Source organism: Leptopilina heterotoma, unplaced genomic scaffold, assembly GCF_015476425.1.
Source record: "Leptopilina heterotoma isolate Lh14 unplaced genomic scaffold, ASM1547642v1 Lhet_12, whole genome shotgun sequence".
NCBI lineage: Eukaryota > Metazoa > Arthropoda > Insecta > Hymenoptera > Figitidae > Leptopilina > Leptopilina heterotoma.
The window spans coordinates 484,180-505,472 of NW_025110837.1; the positions used below are offsets into that span (position 1 = coordinate 484,180).

The 21,293-nt window shown below is 33.4% G+C and overlaps 1 protein-coding gene across 1 annotated transcript; it reads left to right on the forward strand.

Annotated features, from left to right (window-relative positions):
* Nucleotides 1–216: 216 nt before the first annotated feature.
* On the forward strand, nucleotides 217–20,985 carry LOC122509849. The gene is made up of 3 exons (XM_043624126.1): nucleotides 217–229; nucleotides 10,349–10,417; nucleotides 18,496–20,985. The coding sequence occupies exons 2-3, from the start codon at nucleotides 10,382–10,384 to the stop codon at nucleotides 20,983–20,985; spliced, it is 2,526 nt and encodes an 841-aa protein (XP_043480061.1). The 5' UTR covers nucleotides 217–229; nucleotides 10,349–10,381.
* The last annotated feature ends 308 nt before the right edge of the window (nucleotides 20,986–21,293 follow it).

Sequence of the window (21,293 nt, forward strand, 5' to 3'; positions counted from 1 at the left end):
AGTGGACCGCCTGAGCTTTTAAGTTATCTGACAGCGGAAACGTGAAATAAATAGTGCGAATAGCAGCACCGCACCTAGAAACCGTAAGAAATTAAGTTCCGCGATAATCATATACGTTATCGTTTGATGTAACAAATTTTTAAGAACACAAACCAAAAAAGAAGTCGCTCTTACAATGAGCAAAGTGATTCGGAAGTGTAAAAGTAGTGTAAGATTTAAGTTTTAAAAGGTAACTTATTTTTTCCCTACTACTTTGAACATTGAAATTGATTGTCTTATTTTAATTAAGTGATTATTTTGACTCAAGAAAAAATTGTGGTGGCTGCCATAAAAAGTTGCATGTCACCATGAGTGGACCACTGTTTATAAACATGAGTGGACTGCCTGTTTTTTATATTTTTAATGTCAGTTTACCATTTTTATGGATATAAATTGACAATAAATTGTTTTGAAACTATGTTTTATGTTCTTTATTAATTTTTTTGAGATATTGATATGATATGTGCCAAAATTATTAAAAATGGTTTCACTTATAACAACTTTTACAATTTTTTAGGAGTGGTCCACTCAGGGTTACACTTGTCTAGGGATCCAAACTAAAGCTTAGAATAGAAACCTCCGATTAATTTGCTTTCATAAAGAATTTTTTAGAAAAAAAGCTTAGGCGGTCCACTCAAGGTGACATTACCCTAACATTAATTAAATTTAATTTCACTTCTTAAGGAAAGCGTTGGCTATCTAACCCCAAGAGTAGGTACTTTTTTCAAGAAAACCTTCACAAAACCCGTAATACTAAAAATATCGCAATTTCATTTACACCATCGTCTTCAGCACTAAATTCTGCATTAAAAAACACTTACATGAATTTTATTCGTGTAACTAAAATTAACTAAAATCACAAAAATAACTCTTAAAAAAGTTACATCCAAAATTCTGTTTTTCATAAATGATAGTGCCACTGCTAAACTGCTGCAGCAATAACGCCTATCTTTTAGCATCTAAAGTAAACGACCATAAGCACTCTAAATTATCAATGGCTCACTGTTTGAAAAAGTTATGCAGAAATAAGAAGCAATTGGCTGCTTCACCCCGTACTACTCTAAGCATCAAATAAATACAAAAGAAAATTATTAAAATTTAGGATGTAAACTAAACGGTTATTACATTCTTGTTCATTTTTTGACTTTCCAGAATTTTGAACTACAAAATACATCTTATTTCTATTTCAAAGTAGAATTAATTCTAAAAGAAAATTTTGGAAATTTACACAAAAATTCATCAGAAAAACCTTTTTTTTCTTTTTTCATGTTTTATAAAATGTTACTAAATAATTGCTTTTTTTCTCTTTTTATTCCGATATACCTGGATAACTATTTTGATATCGAATACTAAACTATAGAAAATGAATCACGCAGGGGAAGAGGGGATCTAAAATACCTAAAATATCTATCACATAATATATGAATGACCCCAGTAATAAAAAAGAGTTAGGACTTGTTAGATTATAAAATTTTTAATTTTTTATAAATTTATTGAAATTTCCCTGATTTTGAATGAAATTTAATAACTTATCCCTGACTTTTCCATGAGTTCTTTGACCGCTGGACATCCTGATTATTAAGAAAGTTGAGTGTTATTTAGAACTATTCTGATAAAAATATATTCTGAATTTCCATTAACCCTCTGCCTACGCTACCTTATCCCTACTCTAGCGCTTTTGAATATAATTCCCATAGTCCCTATCAGGCAATCGAATTGTCGTTTTCTATCGATAACGGTCACTTGTGTAAGTAGAGGGTTGAAAATCAAGTTATAAAAACTAATTGCTTCGTAAATATTTCCAGAATGACTAGGAATAATATTTATTAAATCTTGTTAATCATACATTTAGGCCTCGGATCGACTGAAAGGCACAAAAAAGGTGCTTTGTCTGTTAAAAATAGGAAAAAGTCGTTTATTTAATTCAGTGTTGTCACAAAGATTTTAATTAGAATTTCCCAGACTTTCACTGATTTTTGAATTCAATTATTCAAAACATGAATAATTTTGTTAAATCAATATTAAGATAATTCTTTTTTTATTTCAATCAGCAACGAGCGGTATGACCCTTACAAGAATTTAATTCTTGTTTTACGAGTCATATCAGTTGAAGAGTCGTTTATCCCTCGTTAGAATTTGGCTCTTTATTCGACATGTTCCATAAAATAAGAAACATCGATGGTTTTCTTACCAATGGTAAATTCACTTATTATTTGCTAACATCAAATCGCTTTATTTTCCTCTACGCCCAACAGGTTATGGGCCCAGGAACCGGGAACTATTCGCGACCGAGTAAATAGTACCAGTGTTTCGTGATTTTTAACTATTTTCGTTGAACCGCAAAGTCCGTGAACGCATAGCCTAAAAAAATGGCGCACTGCTCGAACACGACGCGACTCGAAATGTTATCACGGGATAACTACGATACGTGGCAAATCCAAGCCGAAGCCCTTTTCACCAGAAGCGACACCTGGACTTACGTATCGGGTGAAACCAAGGAACCTGAAGTAACCGGAGATGGCGAGGCATTGCGCATGTCCCAAATCGCGAATAAAGCGTGGACTCAAGCCGATCGGAAGGCGAGAGCGGAGTTGATTCTTTGTATAAGTCCTTCAGAACTTAAGCAAATAAAAGGGTGCATAACATCTAATGCGGTATGGACGAAGCTAAAATCAATCTATGCATCAAAAGGCCCTGCTTGTAAAGCAACCTTATTAAAATGTTTAATTTTACACAAAATGCAAGATGGCGATGATGTGAAACAACATTTGTCAGAATTTTTCGACGCAGTCGACAAATTGCAATCGAAGGAAGTCGACATCAGCGGTGATCTCTTATCAGTTCTACTCTTATACAGGCTCCCTAGTAAATTCGAAAATTTTGCTGTGCCATCGAGACACGAGATTCTCTACCTGATCCGGAAACCTTGAAAATCAAGATAGTTGAAGAATACACCGCCAGGATGCAAAATTGTGAAACGACGGACAGTGGTGCCGCGATGTTTGTGAAAAACAAATACAAATTTCCAAAGAAATCGAAATTCCGTAATCGCGAAAACGCAGTCGAAAATCGTGACAACGAAGGTGAATCAAATTCGTTTAAACCGAGACCGAAATTTAAGCGTAGTTTTTGTAATAAAAAAGGACATAAAGTATCCGAATGTTTTCTCAAAAGAAAACAAAATTAAACTGCACTGAGAGAAGTCCGGGAACTAATACGTCCCGTGCGAGCCTTGAGTTGTACTTTTGAATGTTTTTATGTGAACCCTCGAATCGGGATGTCTCAAGCCCCGATGCGAAACGTGGAACGTCCTGAAGCGAGATTACGCAGAACTTTCAGTTTTTGCCACCAGTTGCTTTCTCACATGCGAGAACAATGTTTGACTGGATTGGGGAGTCTCAGCACCCGATTCGGAACAACTCAAACACGACAAGCAGAGTAGCTCATAGCGACGTCTAGCGGGAACTATTACGTCTCGGTCTTCTCTCAGTGTGCTAATAATTGTGAAACGACTCACTGTTTTCTCGTCGAAAACGAAGTTAATTCTTCTGTTGATCTTTGGTGCATCGATAGTGGGTGCACTGCACATCTTTGCAACGACAAAAGTGCTTTAGTGAACGTAACTACTAAAACATGTGATTTAAAACTAGCCAGCAAAAATACGACCGAAGTAAAAGCTAAAGGCGACGTTTTATTTGAAATTTCAAACGATGCAAATACGAAAGTGATGTTAAAAGACACACTTTACGTACCGTACTTAAGGACAAATTTGATTTCAGTCGCTAAAATAGTAGAGAACGGAAATGAAGTGACATTTAATAAAAAGTGCGCGATCGTCAAGAACAACACCGGTCAGACTCTTCTCACAGCTGATCGAGTCGGTGACTTATTTTTCCTCTGTGGAAATAATAAAATTTCTTGTGCGATATCTGAGACCGATAAAATCAAAAGTGACTTCGAAATCTGTCACTCTCGACTCGGACACTTAAATTCAAAATACATGACTAATATACTTAAAAGTGAATGCGTTGACGGTTTAATATTCGACATACCAGCAAATTCGAGCAAGTGCAATAAGTGTTTATCTGGAAAACTGTCTAGTGTTCCTTTCAGTGATAGTGAAAATTCGTCGTCAGAATTATTGGAATTGATTCACATGGACATTTGTTGACCAGTGAGAATTGATTCTATTGGTAATGCGCGATATTTCATAACGTTCATCGACGATTATAGCAGATGGTGCAGTGTTTATTTCTTAAAAAATAAAAGTGAAGCTGTCAATATGTTCATCGAGTATAAAAAGTTCGTGGAAAATCAAACCGGGAAACGGATCAAAGCCATCCAAAGTGACAGCGGTCGCGAGTTTGAAAATCTAAAGATGAACGATTTTTTGAAAAACGAAGGATTTCACCATCGACTGACAGTTCCGTATACGCCACAACAAAACGGCGTAGCTGAACGGAAAAACAGAACTCTGGTCGAAGCTGCACGTTGCCTTATGATCGAATCAGGTGTACCATACAGTTTTTGGGCAGAAGCCATCAATGCTGCAAATCACGTCAAAAAAAGATGTCCAAACAAAGGAATCACTAAAGGGACTCCATATGAAATATGGACCAGAAAACGCCCAAACATCTCGTATTTTCGAATTTTCAGAAATAAAGTATTTTTCTTCGACAAGACACCGAACAAAGGAAAGTTCGATCCACGTGGCATCGAGGGAATTTTCATGGGTTACTCCGATCAGTCAAAAGCTTATCGCATCTGGTCTCCTAAAAGCAGAAAAATAATCCTATCCAGAGATGTCAAATTACGGAATTCACAACATCCGATTCATTGTTTGAAGATTTTTATCCAAAAGACTTCGATAACACTATTGTCAAGGAGAAAAGGATTACAAAAATCGAAAAACCCAAATAATTCGAGATAAATCTCAATCCACCGAATTCAATGGACAATCATCAACCTCCAATTCTTGAACTTCCAGGAGAAATAGACACCGAATCATCTTTAAACGACAAACCATCTTTCATTAGATTTCCTAAGACAAACAAGCACAGACTCTTCATTTGGAAGTGAACCTCCGTTTTTAGGATTTGACGACGCTGTAAATACCATATTGTGATGAAATTCGGACCCTGATCATAAACGATACTTGGAAGTTGGTAGAGAAGCCAGTTGACGAAAAGATCATTGGAAGTAGAATTGTCTTACGTAACAAATACAATTCTGACGGATCTTTGAGCAGACGAAAAGCCAGAGACGTCGCTCAAGGTTTTTCTCAGCGACCTGGCATCGACTTTTTCGAAACATTTGCTCCGGTAGCTCGAATGGAATCTTTTCGATTGTTTATGGCTCTTTTATCAAAATACAATTTAAAAATTTCACAACTGGATGTGACCTGAGCATATCTTCATGGAGATATCGACACGGAAATATACATGAGAAAACCAGATTTGTTAAAAGAAGCCCTAAGAAAAATCATTGAGACGGACAAAAATAAAGAAATTATCGACAAAGCAAAACACATGATGACTGACCTTTGTTCAGGAGACAAAGTTTGCAAACTACAAAAGGCCATCTACGGATTGCGTCAAGCCGGACGTCAGTGGCATGCAAAATTACACAAGATTTTGGAGTCAATTAATTTAAAAGCGACGAACTCGGATCCGTGTTTCTACGTGGATATCCAGGGAAATCACCGAACCTACATGTTAATTTACGTGGACGATATCTTACTTTCATCTACCGATCCTTAGCGAATCAACGCAATCAAAAGAAAACTCTCATCGAACTTCAAAATAACGGACAACGAAAATATCAATTATTGCCTTGGTATTCAAATCGAGCAAAGTGACGACAAAATCTCACTGAGTCAAAGTGGATACATCAAGGATCTTTTGGCCAAATTCAACATGAGTCAGTGTAAACCTGTGAAGACCCCATTGGCTACAGGTATGAAACTTGAAACCCCTACTGAAAATGAGAAAAATGAATCACTGCCTTTCAGAGAACTCATCGGCGGTTTAATGTATATCGCAACTAGTACTCGTATCGTCCTGATATCGCTCATTCTGTCAACGCCTTGAGTCAGTTCAACAACAACTATGGACAAAAACATTGGGAATCCGCCAAGAGAATTCTACGATATTTGAAGGGAACAATCGATCGAAAACTCATCTTTACGAAGGACGATCATGGTCTACGAGGATTCACAGATGCTGATTGGGGAAATGACCCTATCGACAGACGATACGATTTACAGAAGAATTCCATTATTAAAAAAAAATTGAATACAATTTTACGCAAACATTCAATTATGTTCATAAATAATAATATTTTTTACAGGAATTCAATTATTTACAAATTTTTAAATAAATTTCCTCGCAATAATTCAATTATTTTCATAAATAATAACTTTTTTACAGGGATTCAATTATTTTTATAAGTAATAAAATTCTTTTAGGAATTCAATTATTTTCATAAATAATAAAACTCATTGCATAATTTCCATTATTTTTAATTCAATTTTAATCGAATTCCTCCAAAAATGTAATTATTCTTAAAAATTTTATTAAAATTCGTCCAAAAGATTTAATTTTTAAAAAAATTTGTTGATAACATTTTTTATGAGAATTTAATTTCAAGAAACATGAAATTAATAAATTATGTATTTTTGTATTTAAATAATTGAATTCTCGTAGAATTTACTAATAAAAATGGTTTTAAAAATGAATTTCAGTTAAAATTTTAGATTATAATTAAAAATTAAAAGCATTATAACGTGGATTTTTAGAAATAATTAAATTTTGAAAAAGTTTCAAACTAAAATCATTAAAATTCTTAATTTTTCATATTTTTGACAAAAAATTCTGTAGAATTAATTCTTTTTAAAAGTTTAATAGGATTTTTATTGAAATTATTTCAAGGTTTTATTTTTCAATATATATTTAATTGCAGAATTTCCGAATAATTAAAATTTTGTAAAATGGAATTGTAAACAAATGAATTTGAAAATTCTCATAAAACTCATCGCAGCGTTTCAATTATTTTCCATACAATTATAATTGAATTCCTTGAAAAAAAGTAATTATGTTAATGCAAGTTTTAATAAAATTCGACAAAAAGAATTCAATTATTTAAAAATTGTTGCTAAAATTCTTTATGAGAATTGAATTTTGAGAAACATTCAATTATTCAATAAATTATTTACTTTTGCATTTAAATAATTAACTTCTTGTAGAATTTTCTAATAAAAATTGATTTTCATTTCATAAAAATGAAATTCAGTTAAAATTTTAGATTATAATTGAATATTAAAAGCAATATAGCGTGAATTTTTAGAAATAATTGAATTTTAAAATTAATCTTTTTGAAAAAGTTTAATTGAATTTTCTTTTATATTATTTGAAGTTTTTATTTTATTGTAAACAAATGGATTTGAAAATTACCAAATAATTTTTTCGAAAATTATTAAAAATAATTGATATAAAGTAAAATTGTAGTTAAAATTTTTTGATAATAATAATTGAATTGAAATAATGAAAATAATTTTGAAGAAGTATAATATTCTTATAATATAAAGTAATGATTTTATTACTTGGTCATCTTTAATTATTATAAAGACCAAAAATAACACCAAAATTGATTATTTTAATCTTTTTTGGTGTTAATTTAATCTGCAACACTTTTTAATACCTCACGATTTACTGTGAGGTTAATTATTATTGTAATATGTTCCGAGTTTAATTTAAAAATATTATTTGAGCCCTTTGAAAAAAATAACTGATAATAAAAATATATTTAACAGAAAAATTTGGTAACTGTAAAACATCTGAGTAACAATGACATGAATATATGTAAAATTGTTATCTTTTGCAAAATTTTACTTTGAATTACTTTCAAATTTTTTACATTTTTAAAAGTCAAATAAATGTAAATTTTTAGAAGATTGAGGTTAAACAGAAATCAAAAGGATAAACTTATTACGCTTATTTGTGTGATAATTAATAAAAAAATAATTAACTTTTGTTCAAAACTAAAATTTTGATAATTTGGAAAGGAAAGATATTTTTCACTCAATTAATAATTTCATTTTCAAATGTTAAAAACTAGAAAGTATGTTAATAATATGTCGACGTCTTCTCAGATTATAATAAGGAAAAATTTAACACTATCTAATGTAACTTAATTTCAATTTTATGACTTTCAGATGACAGCAATGAAAATTATTTTTTTAGTACATACATTTCATTTTTTTCGAAAATATTTCGAAGATGGTTTTCTATTATTACTTTTAAGCTGCTTCAAAAATAGGTTCTTTAAAAATTTTGTATTCCAAAAAGGGTTGTAATTTCAGTTAATAAATAATTTCGAATATTTAAAAAGAAAAACAGATCATTCAATTTTACCTTCCATAAAAATGATTTTAGCTTGATAATACTCGCCATCTGTCCATTTAACCTTGTATAATTTTCCAGGTATGTATTTTGAATTCACTAAACCTTTAATATTTTTCACGTTACAAGTGAAAAAAAAATTATCCTCTTGAAAACGAACGTATGCGTACATTTTATTTATTTTCTAAATTGCAAATATATTAAAAATATTTAAGTTTAAATATTTACTTTTAAATATTTGAAAACAGTATCTATAGAAACGCGTTTGAGGAATTTCGTATGTTTTGAAAATTGCAAATGAAAAAAAAGAATTATACCTGTCAATCTGACATGCTTATACTGAAGTATGTATATGTAAAATTGACAGATACAATAAATTATGTTTGTTTATTTTCTTTCAAAAATATAAAAAGAAGGGAAATATAAAATAATGTCGCAAAATGAAAATGGAAGAAAGGATATTCCCAGGAAGAGAAAAAAAACAATGTATAAATTATGGTTGGATAACGAGGAAGAGGAAATACCACGATCATCATCTTACAACTATTTGGTTTGTTTATTTCCCCAAAAATTGCATTTATTGACAACACTACATGAGAGGCTAAATAAAGTTATTTATATTAAATTTAAAAATTTAAACTCTAAAACTCAAATATTTAAATTTCCAAACTACTAATTCACATTATGTTTTCAAAACACAAATAGAAAAATTTATTTAACCCTTTCATAAAATTAGTCAATTTCAATTTTAAACATTTTGAAATGTTATATTTTAATTAATTGATTGAATTAATATAAAATTATATACTTAAAATTATTCTTTAACCTATTAATTTTTATACCTTTATATATTTTAACCAATTTTTCTTTTCTTATTTGTTCTCGAAATCAGTCCGTTTCTCTGTTTCAAATAAATTCTTGTTTATGATTCTTCAATTTTTATATAAATTCAAGTAATAAATATATTTAATTTAAATAAAGAAATAATCAAAATAATTCAAACAATCAAAACCTTACTTTGAGTGTGTCAATGTTGACAAATCTACAGAGATGGGTCGTGACGAATTACTAGAACTCGTTTAAAGGTGATTCTCCAATTCCAATTTTCACGCTGACTATAGACTGAAATCTTATGGTATCGGGATGCATACATTCGTAAAATAAAAGTTACTAGATTAAATATTTTGACCAATCAGAGTAGTAGATTAGTCGTATTTCTTAAAAGGTTATTTACGATTGGTTAAGAACATTTTCTTGACACATGTATTGAGGAATAGAAGTATTACAATTTACAGGTTGCAAAGTAGAGATCTATGGTAGCTTGTTGTAAATTTTATTCCTAATACAACTTATTTATTAAACAATTAAATTAATTAATTTTTTTATTTTATTTTTCTGTAACATTTTTCTATTTTTAAAATTAAAGAAAAATCCGAAAAAATTTTCTATTTTAAGTAAATAAATTTCAGTAAATTTATTTTCATATATTTTTTTATTCCATAGTTGACAACTTTTTAAATTGTTGTTATTATTTGTAATTTTTACGAAATTCAAAAAGTTTAGAGACTATTTGTATGCTTTTAATTAAAATAGGATCTGACATGTTTTTTCATAGAAATTTTTAACTTGGTAAAATCATTTATCACAACAGGAATTGTTTGGTCCAGGGCACCTTAAAGATGAAAAACCAATTGGTTTTAAATTTTCTAACACTTAAATTAATGATAATTTAATGAAAACCACATGATTTGACTTATCAAAACATGTAGATTAATAATAAAAAATTAAGATTTTTCTCTAAAATTACTAAATTGTGATTATCCTGAAACCTAGAACTGACAAAATAAGCCCTTTTCATGTGGATATCTACATATACATTCGATAGATTTAACATATGAATTGTATTACAGAAAAAGATTTGGCAATGTCAACCAGACGATGTTATGGATTTGGAAACAGAATCATTCCATGAAAATGAAGTAAATTAATATGATTTTCTCATAAAAACAAATATTCTAAAACATATTAAATATTTAAATAATATTGTTGTACAAATTTCAAGAAATTAATTTAATTCAAATTAATTTCAAATTTTTATTAATTGACATCATGTTTAAATTAACGTATTGACAATATTATTATTTTGACAGAAGAAATATGCATTATGTAATTAAATGTGGCATTTCTTGTCATATATTTGTCTTTTATTTTTTTAAGTAGAAATAGAAAACTTACAACCCTTTGCGGCATAGTAGCAACCCACACTATTACTTTTTATTCACATTTTTTAACTAGATTGAAAGTTTTCAGAGTAAAACGTGCAAATCTTTATTTGCTAATGAATGAAAATATTATGAATTGTAGCAAAAATTAGATAATTAAGATTCAAAAATATCACACCAAAATAATATTACAATTTTATCGTAGAAAAAAATATTTATATTTTGCCAATACTTTTGTTATAATTATTATTGTTTAGGGTAATGTCACCTTAAGTAGACCACCTAAGCCATTTTTGGAAAAAATTCTTTATGAAAGAAAACGTATATGTTTATTGCGGAACTTAATTTCTTATTGCTTTTGGGTGCGGAGCTGCTATTCGCACTATATATTTCATATTTCCACTGTCAGATGTAAATGGTCTTTTTCCTATCGTTCGAGTTAATCTAATCGTCATTCATTCTTACACATACAACCTCGCATACTATACAATCAACATTAATTAGCTTTTTAAACCCCTAGCCTAAACACCAAATTTTCAGAAACTATTGTCTCTTTGGTATCTCTCGCTTTTTTTCATGCTTCCTATTTTTCGCAGACTTGCATACAGTAATATCATCATGATAAGAATTTTCTGAATCCTTGCTACCCTCGTCATAGCTCTTTTTTCTCAAAGACGACCTTTGAAATTGTCGAAGCATATCTGTAGAGTTGTCAGGATTGTCTGACTTATGTTCTTTCCACTTGACCATTGGCTAGGCGTGTTCTGTCAAATTATACGTAATTTTAATTCCGTGACGTTTACAAAAGTTAAGTTTTTAAACGTGTCCGAGGTGAAACATGTGTCCCTGTCAATTATAAAACGATCAGGCGCGATAAGACGATTTACAAATTCATCAAATTTTGCTAACAGTCGTAAAGGATTTTATGTTTCGTACCGTGTATAATTGGGGGCCTGAAAAGCATAACCATCGTCTGACTCACGCAGGAGCTTAGGTTCGAGTGCAGCGTCGGTTGTGCTTTCCATGCCCTGATTGTCAAAATTTTGTCCATCTACAATAATTTGTAAATATTTCGGCGAGTCAAAGTTACAAAGGGACCTAAGTGATCCAGATGTAAAAATGGTAAAACATAAACGTTAAATTCACCCTTTTCATGTAGCGTAAGTGATTTTTCTTCCTTTTCAAAAATACAAATTTTTCGCGCCAATAATGTTTCGCTTAGATGGTATATAACAATTTTGTCGCCGGTAACCGAAAAGCTAGGTCTGAAATGTCATCTAAATCTTCGACTGAGCCCGAGAAAAGGCGTCTTTTCTAAACAGCTCGATAATTGGTGTTGCTATTTTTGTGAATCCGGGAATAAAGCGAGGGGTTTTTCACTCATGAAATGCTGGATTATTCTAATTCAGATCTTGTCATACTCTGTTTCTACAGAACTATAATTAAGTTAAATTTCGTGAAAGTCTGTCACTAAACGCGTATGTAAGAAACTAGGTAAACCGATAAATATCGCATGAATTTGTGAATATCTGTCAAGCAATTTGAAGTGAATCTAACGGAATCTTAAGGAGAAACCTCTCGGAATAAACCAACGGAAGAAACTGGCTAAACCGTGAACGGTTTTCGGAGTGAGAAATTCGAATTGCTTTAACATTTTTCGATGCGAGAATAAGGCTATCTTTAATGATTGTATACCTTAAATAATTTACCTGAACTATTCTGAATTTTCACTTCTTTAAATTGAATGTGAAGCCAGCGTCTTTCATAACTTTAAATATTGTTTCGGATTAATTTCGTTAATAACTCCCTCCACGATTTTGCATGTACTAAAATATTGCCAAAGTACGTCAAGATCATACCATACGGTGCGTTTATAACTCCAAATACAGTCTCTTTAAAAATTGACTGGTCTCAGTCTGCGTGATGAAGATAGTCGAAAAGCCCTCTTCGTCAGACGAATTTGTAAACAACCTTGTTTTAAATCAAGGATCTCAAAAATGATAGTATCATTTAATTACTCCATGCCGTCATCTACGTTAGGTGAAGTTAAGTTTAATCTAACTGTGCTCGCGTTTAATTTATCATAGTCAACAATTAGTCTAAACGTTCCGTCAAGTTTTTGTATAAAAATGCACGAACTTGCATACGAAGACATTGATTCGATGACTGTTTTATTTCTCTTTAACTAGGCTACCTTTTTTTAATTTAATTTCTTTTCTTGGTGTTTATAAGATATGGTTTCGCGTAAACCAGATCCACAACTAGTTTTTCTACTATGTCCATTTGTATTACGTGTGTACAACCGAGTTCTGTCATATCCAACGCGACACTAATTTTGTAATCGTTGATAAGTGTCAGTAATTCGTAGAACTATTCTTCGCTAACAAGTATACCCTCAGCTAAATCGTCTTTAGTTATCTCTTTTTTAATCGATTAAATTTCTGTAACATACTCGTTAGTTTCAATAACGGTAGTTAAAACAGTTCCCTTTTCTATTATTAATATTATTTCGTTATCATTAAAAGGCCGTAGCAGTATAAGCATGTAAAAAACCCAATCCCCTTCTGGATTGGGTCCATATTTAGAAAATAATTTTGACCTATTTCATGAAACAATTTTTTTGGTCAATACAATATGAGCAGTTGATAAAAAAAATTGTCGACCAAATTCTTGTAAGACAAGTCAGTAAAAAGACAGTAAAAAAATCTTTTTTTTTTAAACATTTTTTTTGGTCGAAATTTTTTTTGCACAACTGCTATTTTTTTTCTATAAAATAATTGTCATTTCAAAAGTAACATATATTTCTTGCAAGATGATTGAAAGGGTACTTCATACTTTAAAATTAAAGAATTCCTTTCGTAGGCGACCTACTGCCAGCCCGATCCACTAAGACCCGTAACCCTTCTTTTGGAGCCCTTTACCCTCCCTCGGAACTATCGTAAGACTTTAGCCTTCGAGGGTGTCTCTCCAACTCTTTCGCTGCTGCGACCTTGTTCTTTGTCTGCGGTTCTCCTGCGTCCATAGTTAATAAATTAAAACTATTTCAAAGTCTAAGCGGAATTTACAGCACAGCAATAAAAAAAATGCTAAAAAGTGTAAAAAGTCAAAAGATATAATAATAAGCGGGTACAAAAAACAGAAACGTATAAAGTATATAGATATATGAAGTTAAAAATTAAAATTGTATAAGGACAAATAAATCACAGAACAAATTAAAAATTGTATAAGGACAAATAAAAATCACAAAAATAAATTAAAATTGTATAAGGACAAATAAAACACAGAATAAATTAAGATAATACGGGACGAAACAAATTTAAAAGCTGATTAAATTACGCTTTTTTGGCGGCCGTCGAGTTCTTTTCTCGACATAACCGAGATTATAAAGTTCTTGACATACCGCCAATTTTCTTCTGACTGGGTCATCAGCGTTGTCCACAGCGAACTGTCAGTACGCACACACCTCATCTTCGCGTAATTTAAAGCGATACAGGTACGCGTTAAAACACCCGTGCCCTGTAAACGCTTGCGTCATGTAATAGGAAACCTGGCCTTGTTTCCTATTTATCCATGTGTCTATGAGCCTGCGCCTCGCTTCTTTGCGGATCAGGCCCTTGCTAGGTCTAACTTCCTCTTCTAACTTCCTTCTGAGGAATTTCTTTCTTTAGAAAAGAGAAAGATTTCCTCCCTTTCTCTTGCCAAAATATCTGCTGGCGGAAACCTTGCAAGGACCTGCACAGCACTCGTAGATACCGTTTTATACGCAGAGATGATACGCGTTGTTATCGATGTCTGCGCCGACGGTATCTTCTCACAGATGATCACACATCTCTTACTCCTCAGGGATGGGCCCAGGCTGGTGCTGAATAAAGCATTTTAGCATGGGCGACACTCGCCAACGGTCGTCTTTTTTGTTCACAGAATCCGCCTACATTTGGCATTAACCGTAAAAGATTAGCCGCACACTCGATCGCCTTATTTGACGCCGTAGCCATGTGGTGGTGGAAGTTTAATCTCCCATCCAACTCCACACCAAGATATTTAAGTTGTTTACTCCACTTGACCTCGAATCCGTCTATCACGATTCGTGGGAGCTGTCTGTGACCAGCAGTGCCTCGGTCTTTTCCAGGGCCATTTCAAGACCTCTGGTATCCAGCCAGCTTTTTGCTAGTAGCAGACAATCGTTCACCAATGTCCCAAGAGCTTCCTCACTTTCGGCAGTGCACACGAACAACGCGTCGTCCGCAAAGCCGATGATCAACGCACCTTCGGGCAGATCCATTGTTACCAACGCGCAGAAGCTCTTCTTCTTTTCTGGTCCCAATTTATTTTTCCTGCTTTGGCTATGTCCACTACTGCCTGGATGGCATCAACTGTAGACTTGCCTTTACGGAAACCAAATTGGTGATCAGACAGACGATTCTCTCCGGTCAAGAGGGAGAGCCATCGATTCAAGGCGCCTTATCTTCTTTCAATCTTTTGCCTGCGCTTTTCAATTCACTAAGTGTGAAAAGTTCTTCCTCTTGGACTTTGCAGGAACTCCAGTCCATCCTAAGGTATGGCTCCGCAGGAGGAAACAAAGACTTTATTATCTGTCTAACCCAATCGGGATTGTCCAGACCGTGGGTCTTTTGCCTCGTCACTAATTTCTTAGTAACGATTTTAATAGCCAGACCCCATGGGTCCTTATCGACTTCCTCGATTAGGTCCTTCCAGCTACGGCGTCGCGACTTGCGGATCTCTTTTTTGAGGTTTTTTTTCGCCTCCTTGAAAGCCTTTTTCAGCAAGGGATCTCCCTTAGATCGGGTATATGTCCTTCTTGCTTTGAGACATTCCTTTCTCAAGGAGGCCAGCTCCTCTGACCACGAGTGCAAGGATTTTTTCATAGGAAAGGCGCCTTTGCGACGTGGCATTGACGCATTGCAAGCGGTGACTATCATGTTCTTCATGGCTCGCATCTCCCCATCCATACTCCTCGGCCTCTTCACCCAGCCCAAGTTCTCAATTAAGAGGGCTTCTCTTAAGGACCGGCCAAACTTCTCCTTGTCGAGTCTCTAAATGTTCCACGAGGAGGTTTTGCGACTAGGAACTACCTGTCTTTTTCCACTCCGTGTGTCGCCCATCGAGAATGAGAACTCAATGTAGGGGAATGTTGTCATACTTGGACGGTCGTCATACTCGGACACTTCCAATATTTTACATTATACTAGCAGCGCCATCTGTATGCGAGCGTGGAATGTTTTGTTTTCGTTACGGAAAGCTTTTCATGTCACGGCACATTTAGGAACTATTTATTTTCATGTTTTGTTGGCGCAGAGGCCTGAAAGTGCCAAAAAAAGTTTTAAAGAACATGCAAAAAACGTGACATAACTCTGAGTAAAAACATGTCATCGACAATGTAAGCATACAAATACGTTAAGTAGTTTCCACGCAAGAAAATGATAAGAGAAATTGTTGATTATTTGAATAGTTTGGTTATGACGTTGTGCGATAGGATTATGGCACTTGTCGTCATATTTGGACACTTTATGTTGTTATAGTTGGACACCTGTACTCTCTAATATAAATCAGCGATAATCATGAAGAAGATTAGGACTTTTGCATAATATGTTTACAAACAATGCCACGACACTTATCCGCAATAACTCCGTTGCATGTATTGAATGTAAACGAGACGTCCACCTTAAGTGTGCGAAAATGACAAAAAGTTATTTTATTTGTCAAAATTGCGAATCTGATTAATTTTGTTTTGTAAAAGTTCAATTGTAAGTTTTGTTTGACACAATAAAAATAAATAAGACATAAAATACACCTGATTGGGTCATAATATCCTTTTTTCTTGCTGATTTTCAAAAGTGTCCAACTATGACTACAGTGGCCAAATATGACTACATTTTTATTTTTTTTTCAAAATGCCCGCAATTTGTTTGTTTTTTATTTATCAACTTATCAATCATGGAAAAAGTTTCCTTTTTATTCAACCTTTTAAACTATTAATGACAGTAATCTAAATTATTATTTAAACTAAAGTTATGGACAAGAGTCAAAAAAGAGTCAATTTATGACAACATTCCCCTACTGGTGGTCACTTGCAGCATATTTCTCAGAGACCCGCCATTCGCTTTTGCAGCTTATTATTTTAGACGATGCGATCGATAGACCTATAATCGATCCGATCGCACCTCGTCTGAACGTCCATCTATTTGCACGGTTTACCACTAATAAGTCGTTCCTGGAGATCATTTCCCCAATTAGAATTCCTCTCTTGTCGAGTCTCGTCTCACCCCACTCTGGCGACTTTGCGTTAAAATCGCCAGTCATGATGACATCTAGCCTGGATTCTGTAAGGCTCGCTTCTAGGTCTTCTATATTGGCTTCGAAGTTGGTCAGTGGGTCGTTGGGTGAGAAGTAGCAGCTATACATACGTATATTATCCACCTCTATCCACACGAACCCACTGCTCGTCTCCAGGAACTTGTCAACAGGTTTAAGGCGGCTCTCTTCGCCTTATCCTGATATTAAGGGGTGAGGTCGCTTCCTTGATACTGCTCACTGCAGAACAGGATATCGACCTCATTTTCCCTTGCTGTTTGCATTAGGAGCACCTGTGCATCCTTACTTGTTTGCAGGTTGACCTGCAAAAACTTTAAGGATTTGCCCTTTTAAGCTTTTGCAGTTCATCCCTGTAAACTGGGCATGCTCTCTTTCCGGAATCATGGTCCGTTTCTGGCGTCCCCAGGTCCAAGTACGTAAGGCACTTCGGCTTTTCGACACAGCTCTTCGCGAGATGGCCCTGCCCGCCGCATCTCCGGCAGTTTTTACTTCTGTAGGAGCCTTTGCAGGTTCGGGTTAAGTGTCCGTAGACTAGGCACTTTTGGCACCAAGCCACTTCAACATGCTCTATCGACAGGTCGGGTTCATTGAGACCTTTTTTTGGGGGGCTATCCATTCAAAAAAATTAAATCAACATAATGTTATCTCTTTCTATCTCACAGAAATATCCAACTCTTGGGGGGACAAGCACCCATACCCCCTGGATCCGCCACTGGAAGGATACCTCCTTCTCCTGATTGAAGAATTAAACAATGCGCCATTTCGACGATGGTGCTGTTTTCTCTCTTGGAAATCCTGTTTTGTTCCGGATTATGCGAAACAGTTGTATGACGCGATATTCCTCGATCTTTCAGAAAAGAATCCATGGTCTCGTTAATGTATTGACGCCCGTTATCCGACCTGAAGCATTTCACCTATTTTCCTGTATGAGTTTCAAAAAAATTAAGTACTTCTTTCGTCGCAGCGGGAACTTCATCCTTCAGCCTCAGGAAACGTATTTCTCCCTATCTAGAATGATCATCAATAAATTGAACCAACGATGCCAACTCGGGGAAACTACCCTTAGTTTTATGCACGTAGTAAAGACCGTTAATTCTTCCGACAGTTAACTTTAGACTTCCGTCTGAATCAATAACTACATAATTACACTTCAGTTTACATTTAAACTGTCATTGGAGTCTATTGTACTACTTTGAGCAGTAGAATTTACTACTTTCTGTAGTTACTTCTATAACATACCTGCAGTTACAAGAGCTACAAATTTACTTTAATTGAATTAATAATTTTTAACTAGATAAAATAGTTAAAATAAGTATGCAAAAATAGTCAGACTAAGTGAAAAAGTAGTTTTTATTATTATAATTTATACTCTACTAAGGAGATGTAGTTGAAAATGTGTCATGAATTTTTCTCAGTGTATATTTAAACTTGGATTAATATTAAAATAAAAATAGATTTTTTTATTATAATGATTATCAAGAATAAAAAATAATTATTTTTAGATTGTTTCAAGTGCAGCTTGCGAATCGTCTATGGACAATCAAATCCACAATAGCAATATGGATGTTGACAATATAAATGACCTTCCTGATGATTCAGAAAACGAAAGCATTAATGAAATTGATGATAATGACATTGCTGTTAATGATGCTGATGACATTTCCATAAGTTTAGAGAACGATGCTGTCAATCACAATAAATTATTCGAGACATTACAATCTCCACACATTTTAGACACGATCTGTACGCCAGTAGCAGTGAGTCAAGGAGAGCTTTTGCTCATGTTTTTAAAATTCGCTGTTGTAAATGAATTAACGCATACAGCTGTAGTAGAATTATTTAAGGCAGTGAATTGCATTTTCACTACAAATGTTTTACCAGATACTGGTTATTTCATCGATAAACTATTTTTCTCGTCAAAATTTGTAATATATCATGCCATTTGTCCCGAATGTCAGAATTATGCAGGTACATTTAATCGTTCGTGCATTCAAAAAGAGTGTGAATTTTGTAAGGAAAAATTTTCTGTAAACGGTAAAAATTTTACAAACTTCTATGCAACGTTTGATATTAAAAACAATGTTAAAAGTTGCCTAGAACGCAATGATAATTATTATAATCATGTTATGCAAGATAGAATTCAGGAAACCGACATTTTTAGTGATATTTATGATGGGAGAGCCTATTCAGATTTCGTTCAAAGTTTGCCCCCTGAAGATAAACATCAGTATGTGACTTTCACCTTCAATTGTGATGGAGCACCTGTGTTTGAAAGTAGCAATACTTCAATTTATCCAATTCAATTAATGATAAACGAGTTACCGTTCGAAGTTAGAACAAAGGAAACAATTGTCGCTGCGTTGTGGTTTGGAAAATCTAAACCAAATATGAACGTTTTTTTGAAAGGATACGTTGACCAAATGAATGAACTTACAGATTCGAGAGTGGAATGCGTCATACAAGGAGAAGCACGTTTGATTAGACCATTTGCAATATGTTGCAGTGTAGATTCAGTGGCCCGGTATTCTATGCAGGGCGTAGGACCGCACAATTCCTATTATCCTTGCAATTGGTGTCTACAGAAAGGAAAATATATTCGGAATAAAGCAAACACAGGTGGTTGTGTGAAATTTCCAATTATGAAAAAAGTGCCTGAAGAACGGAACGAAGATAACTTTTTAAATTGCTTAGAATACTTGATAAATGGACCGTCAACTGAAACTGTTCAAGATGTCATGGAAGAAGTTAATGAAGGACAAGAACAAAATCAAGGACATGAACAAGAAGAGGAAGAAGATGTCGGAGAGAAAGAAGACGAAGAAGAAGAAGAAGAAGAAGAGCATGCATATGGTGTTCGGCACGTTACACCATTAAATCTTCTACAAAATTTTAAAATGATAGATGGGTTTGTCCCCGAAGATATGCACTGTGAGCGGTTGGGTGTAGGAGCACAATTTACAAACATCTGGATTAGAAAGTTGTCTCGTAAAGATTTAACAACAATAGACAATCTACTAGAATCGTTTTCAGTTCCTCACCAAACTATGCGACTAACAAGATCTATAACTGATAGAGCATACTGGAAGGCTAAAGAGTGGGAAAATTGGATTTTGTTTTACAGCATACCGATTATGCAATTATTTTTAAGTATAAAGTTACTGACTCATTGGGCACAATTCGTGGAGGCATTTTATATATCACAAAAAACTTCTATAACTAAAACAGATATAGAACGAAATGAGGAATTATTAAAACGATTTATAGTAGACATAGAACCAAACTACTCGAAAGCAGCTATGACGTTTAATGTTCATCAGCTGTGGCATAGGCCTAAGTCACTGACAAATTGGGGTCCATCATGGGCTCATAATGCTTTTGCATTTGAAGCGGGCAATGGAAAAATATTACGAATGATTAACTCTGCTAATGGTGTTACTCATCAAATTTGTAGAAAACTTTCGATGTCCCAAAGTGATTCACTTTTATCAAATATTATACTTCCAAAATCATCAGCCCGTGTAAAAAAATACTGTTTTAATTTAGAAAACAAAAGTACACAGAAGACCTGTAAAATAACATCAAGCAGATATTTTGGATCACCAAAGGCAGCAAATATAAATTGGATCAATAAACTGCAATTGACATCAAAAGCTGTATCTTATAAAAAAATGGTGAAATCCAAGTGTCTATTTTCTGTTAACGTTGAGAAAAACAATCATTCTGATAATAGTTATGCAGAACTAATTGATGGTTCATTTGTAAAAATTAAACAATTCATTGTCGATGAGCAACTAGAAAAAGAATTCGCTATTGTACAAGTCTTCGTTACAGAAAATGCATGTCAAAATCTTTATCCTTACCTCAAAAAGATGGTTGATTTTGAAAGAGGTCTTCGTGCAATACCCACTAAAAATGTGAAAAATATTTCGGTTTATCTCGAAGTACAACAGGATGAATACATTTGCTCCGTACCAAACTTATTTTATATTTAATTTTCAAAAAAGTTTTGGTATCATGGCTACGCAAACTTATTATTAATAAGTTTTTTTTGCTATCTCCTATAGCTCCCCTTTTAATGTATTGTTAAAGTTATATTATTTTTAAATATATTGTCCAGTACTTGTAGCAGAAAATTTTAATATCTTATATTAAATAAAAATTGGATAATTTTTATTAGAGCTGTGCCAAAAGCTCGAAGCTCTTGAGTAAATTCGAGTTTTAGAGAAAATTAAAATACTGTTCTAATACTTATTTAGTTAATTGATTCAATATACCGCATAAATTCGAAATTTTCTACTTA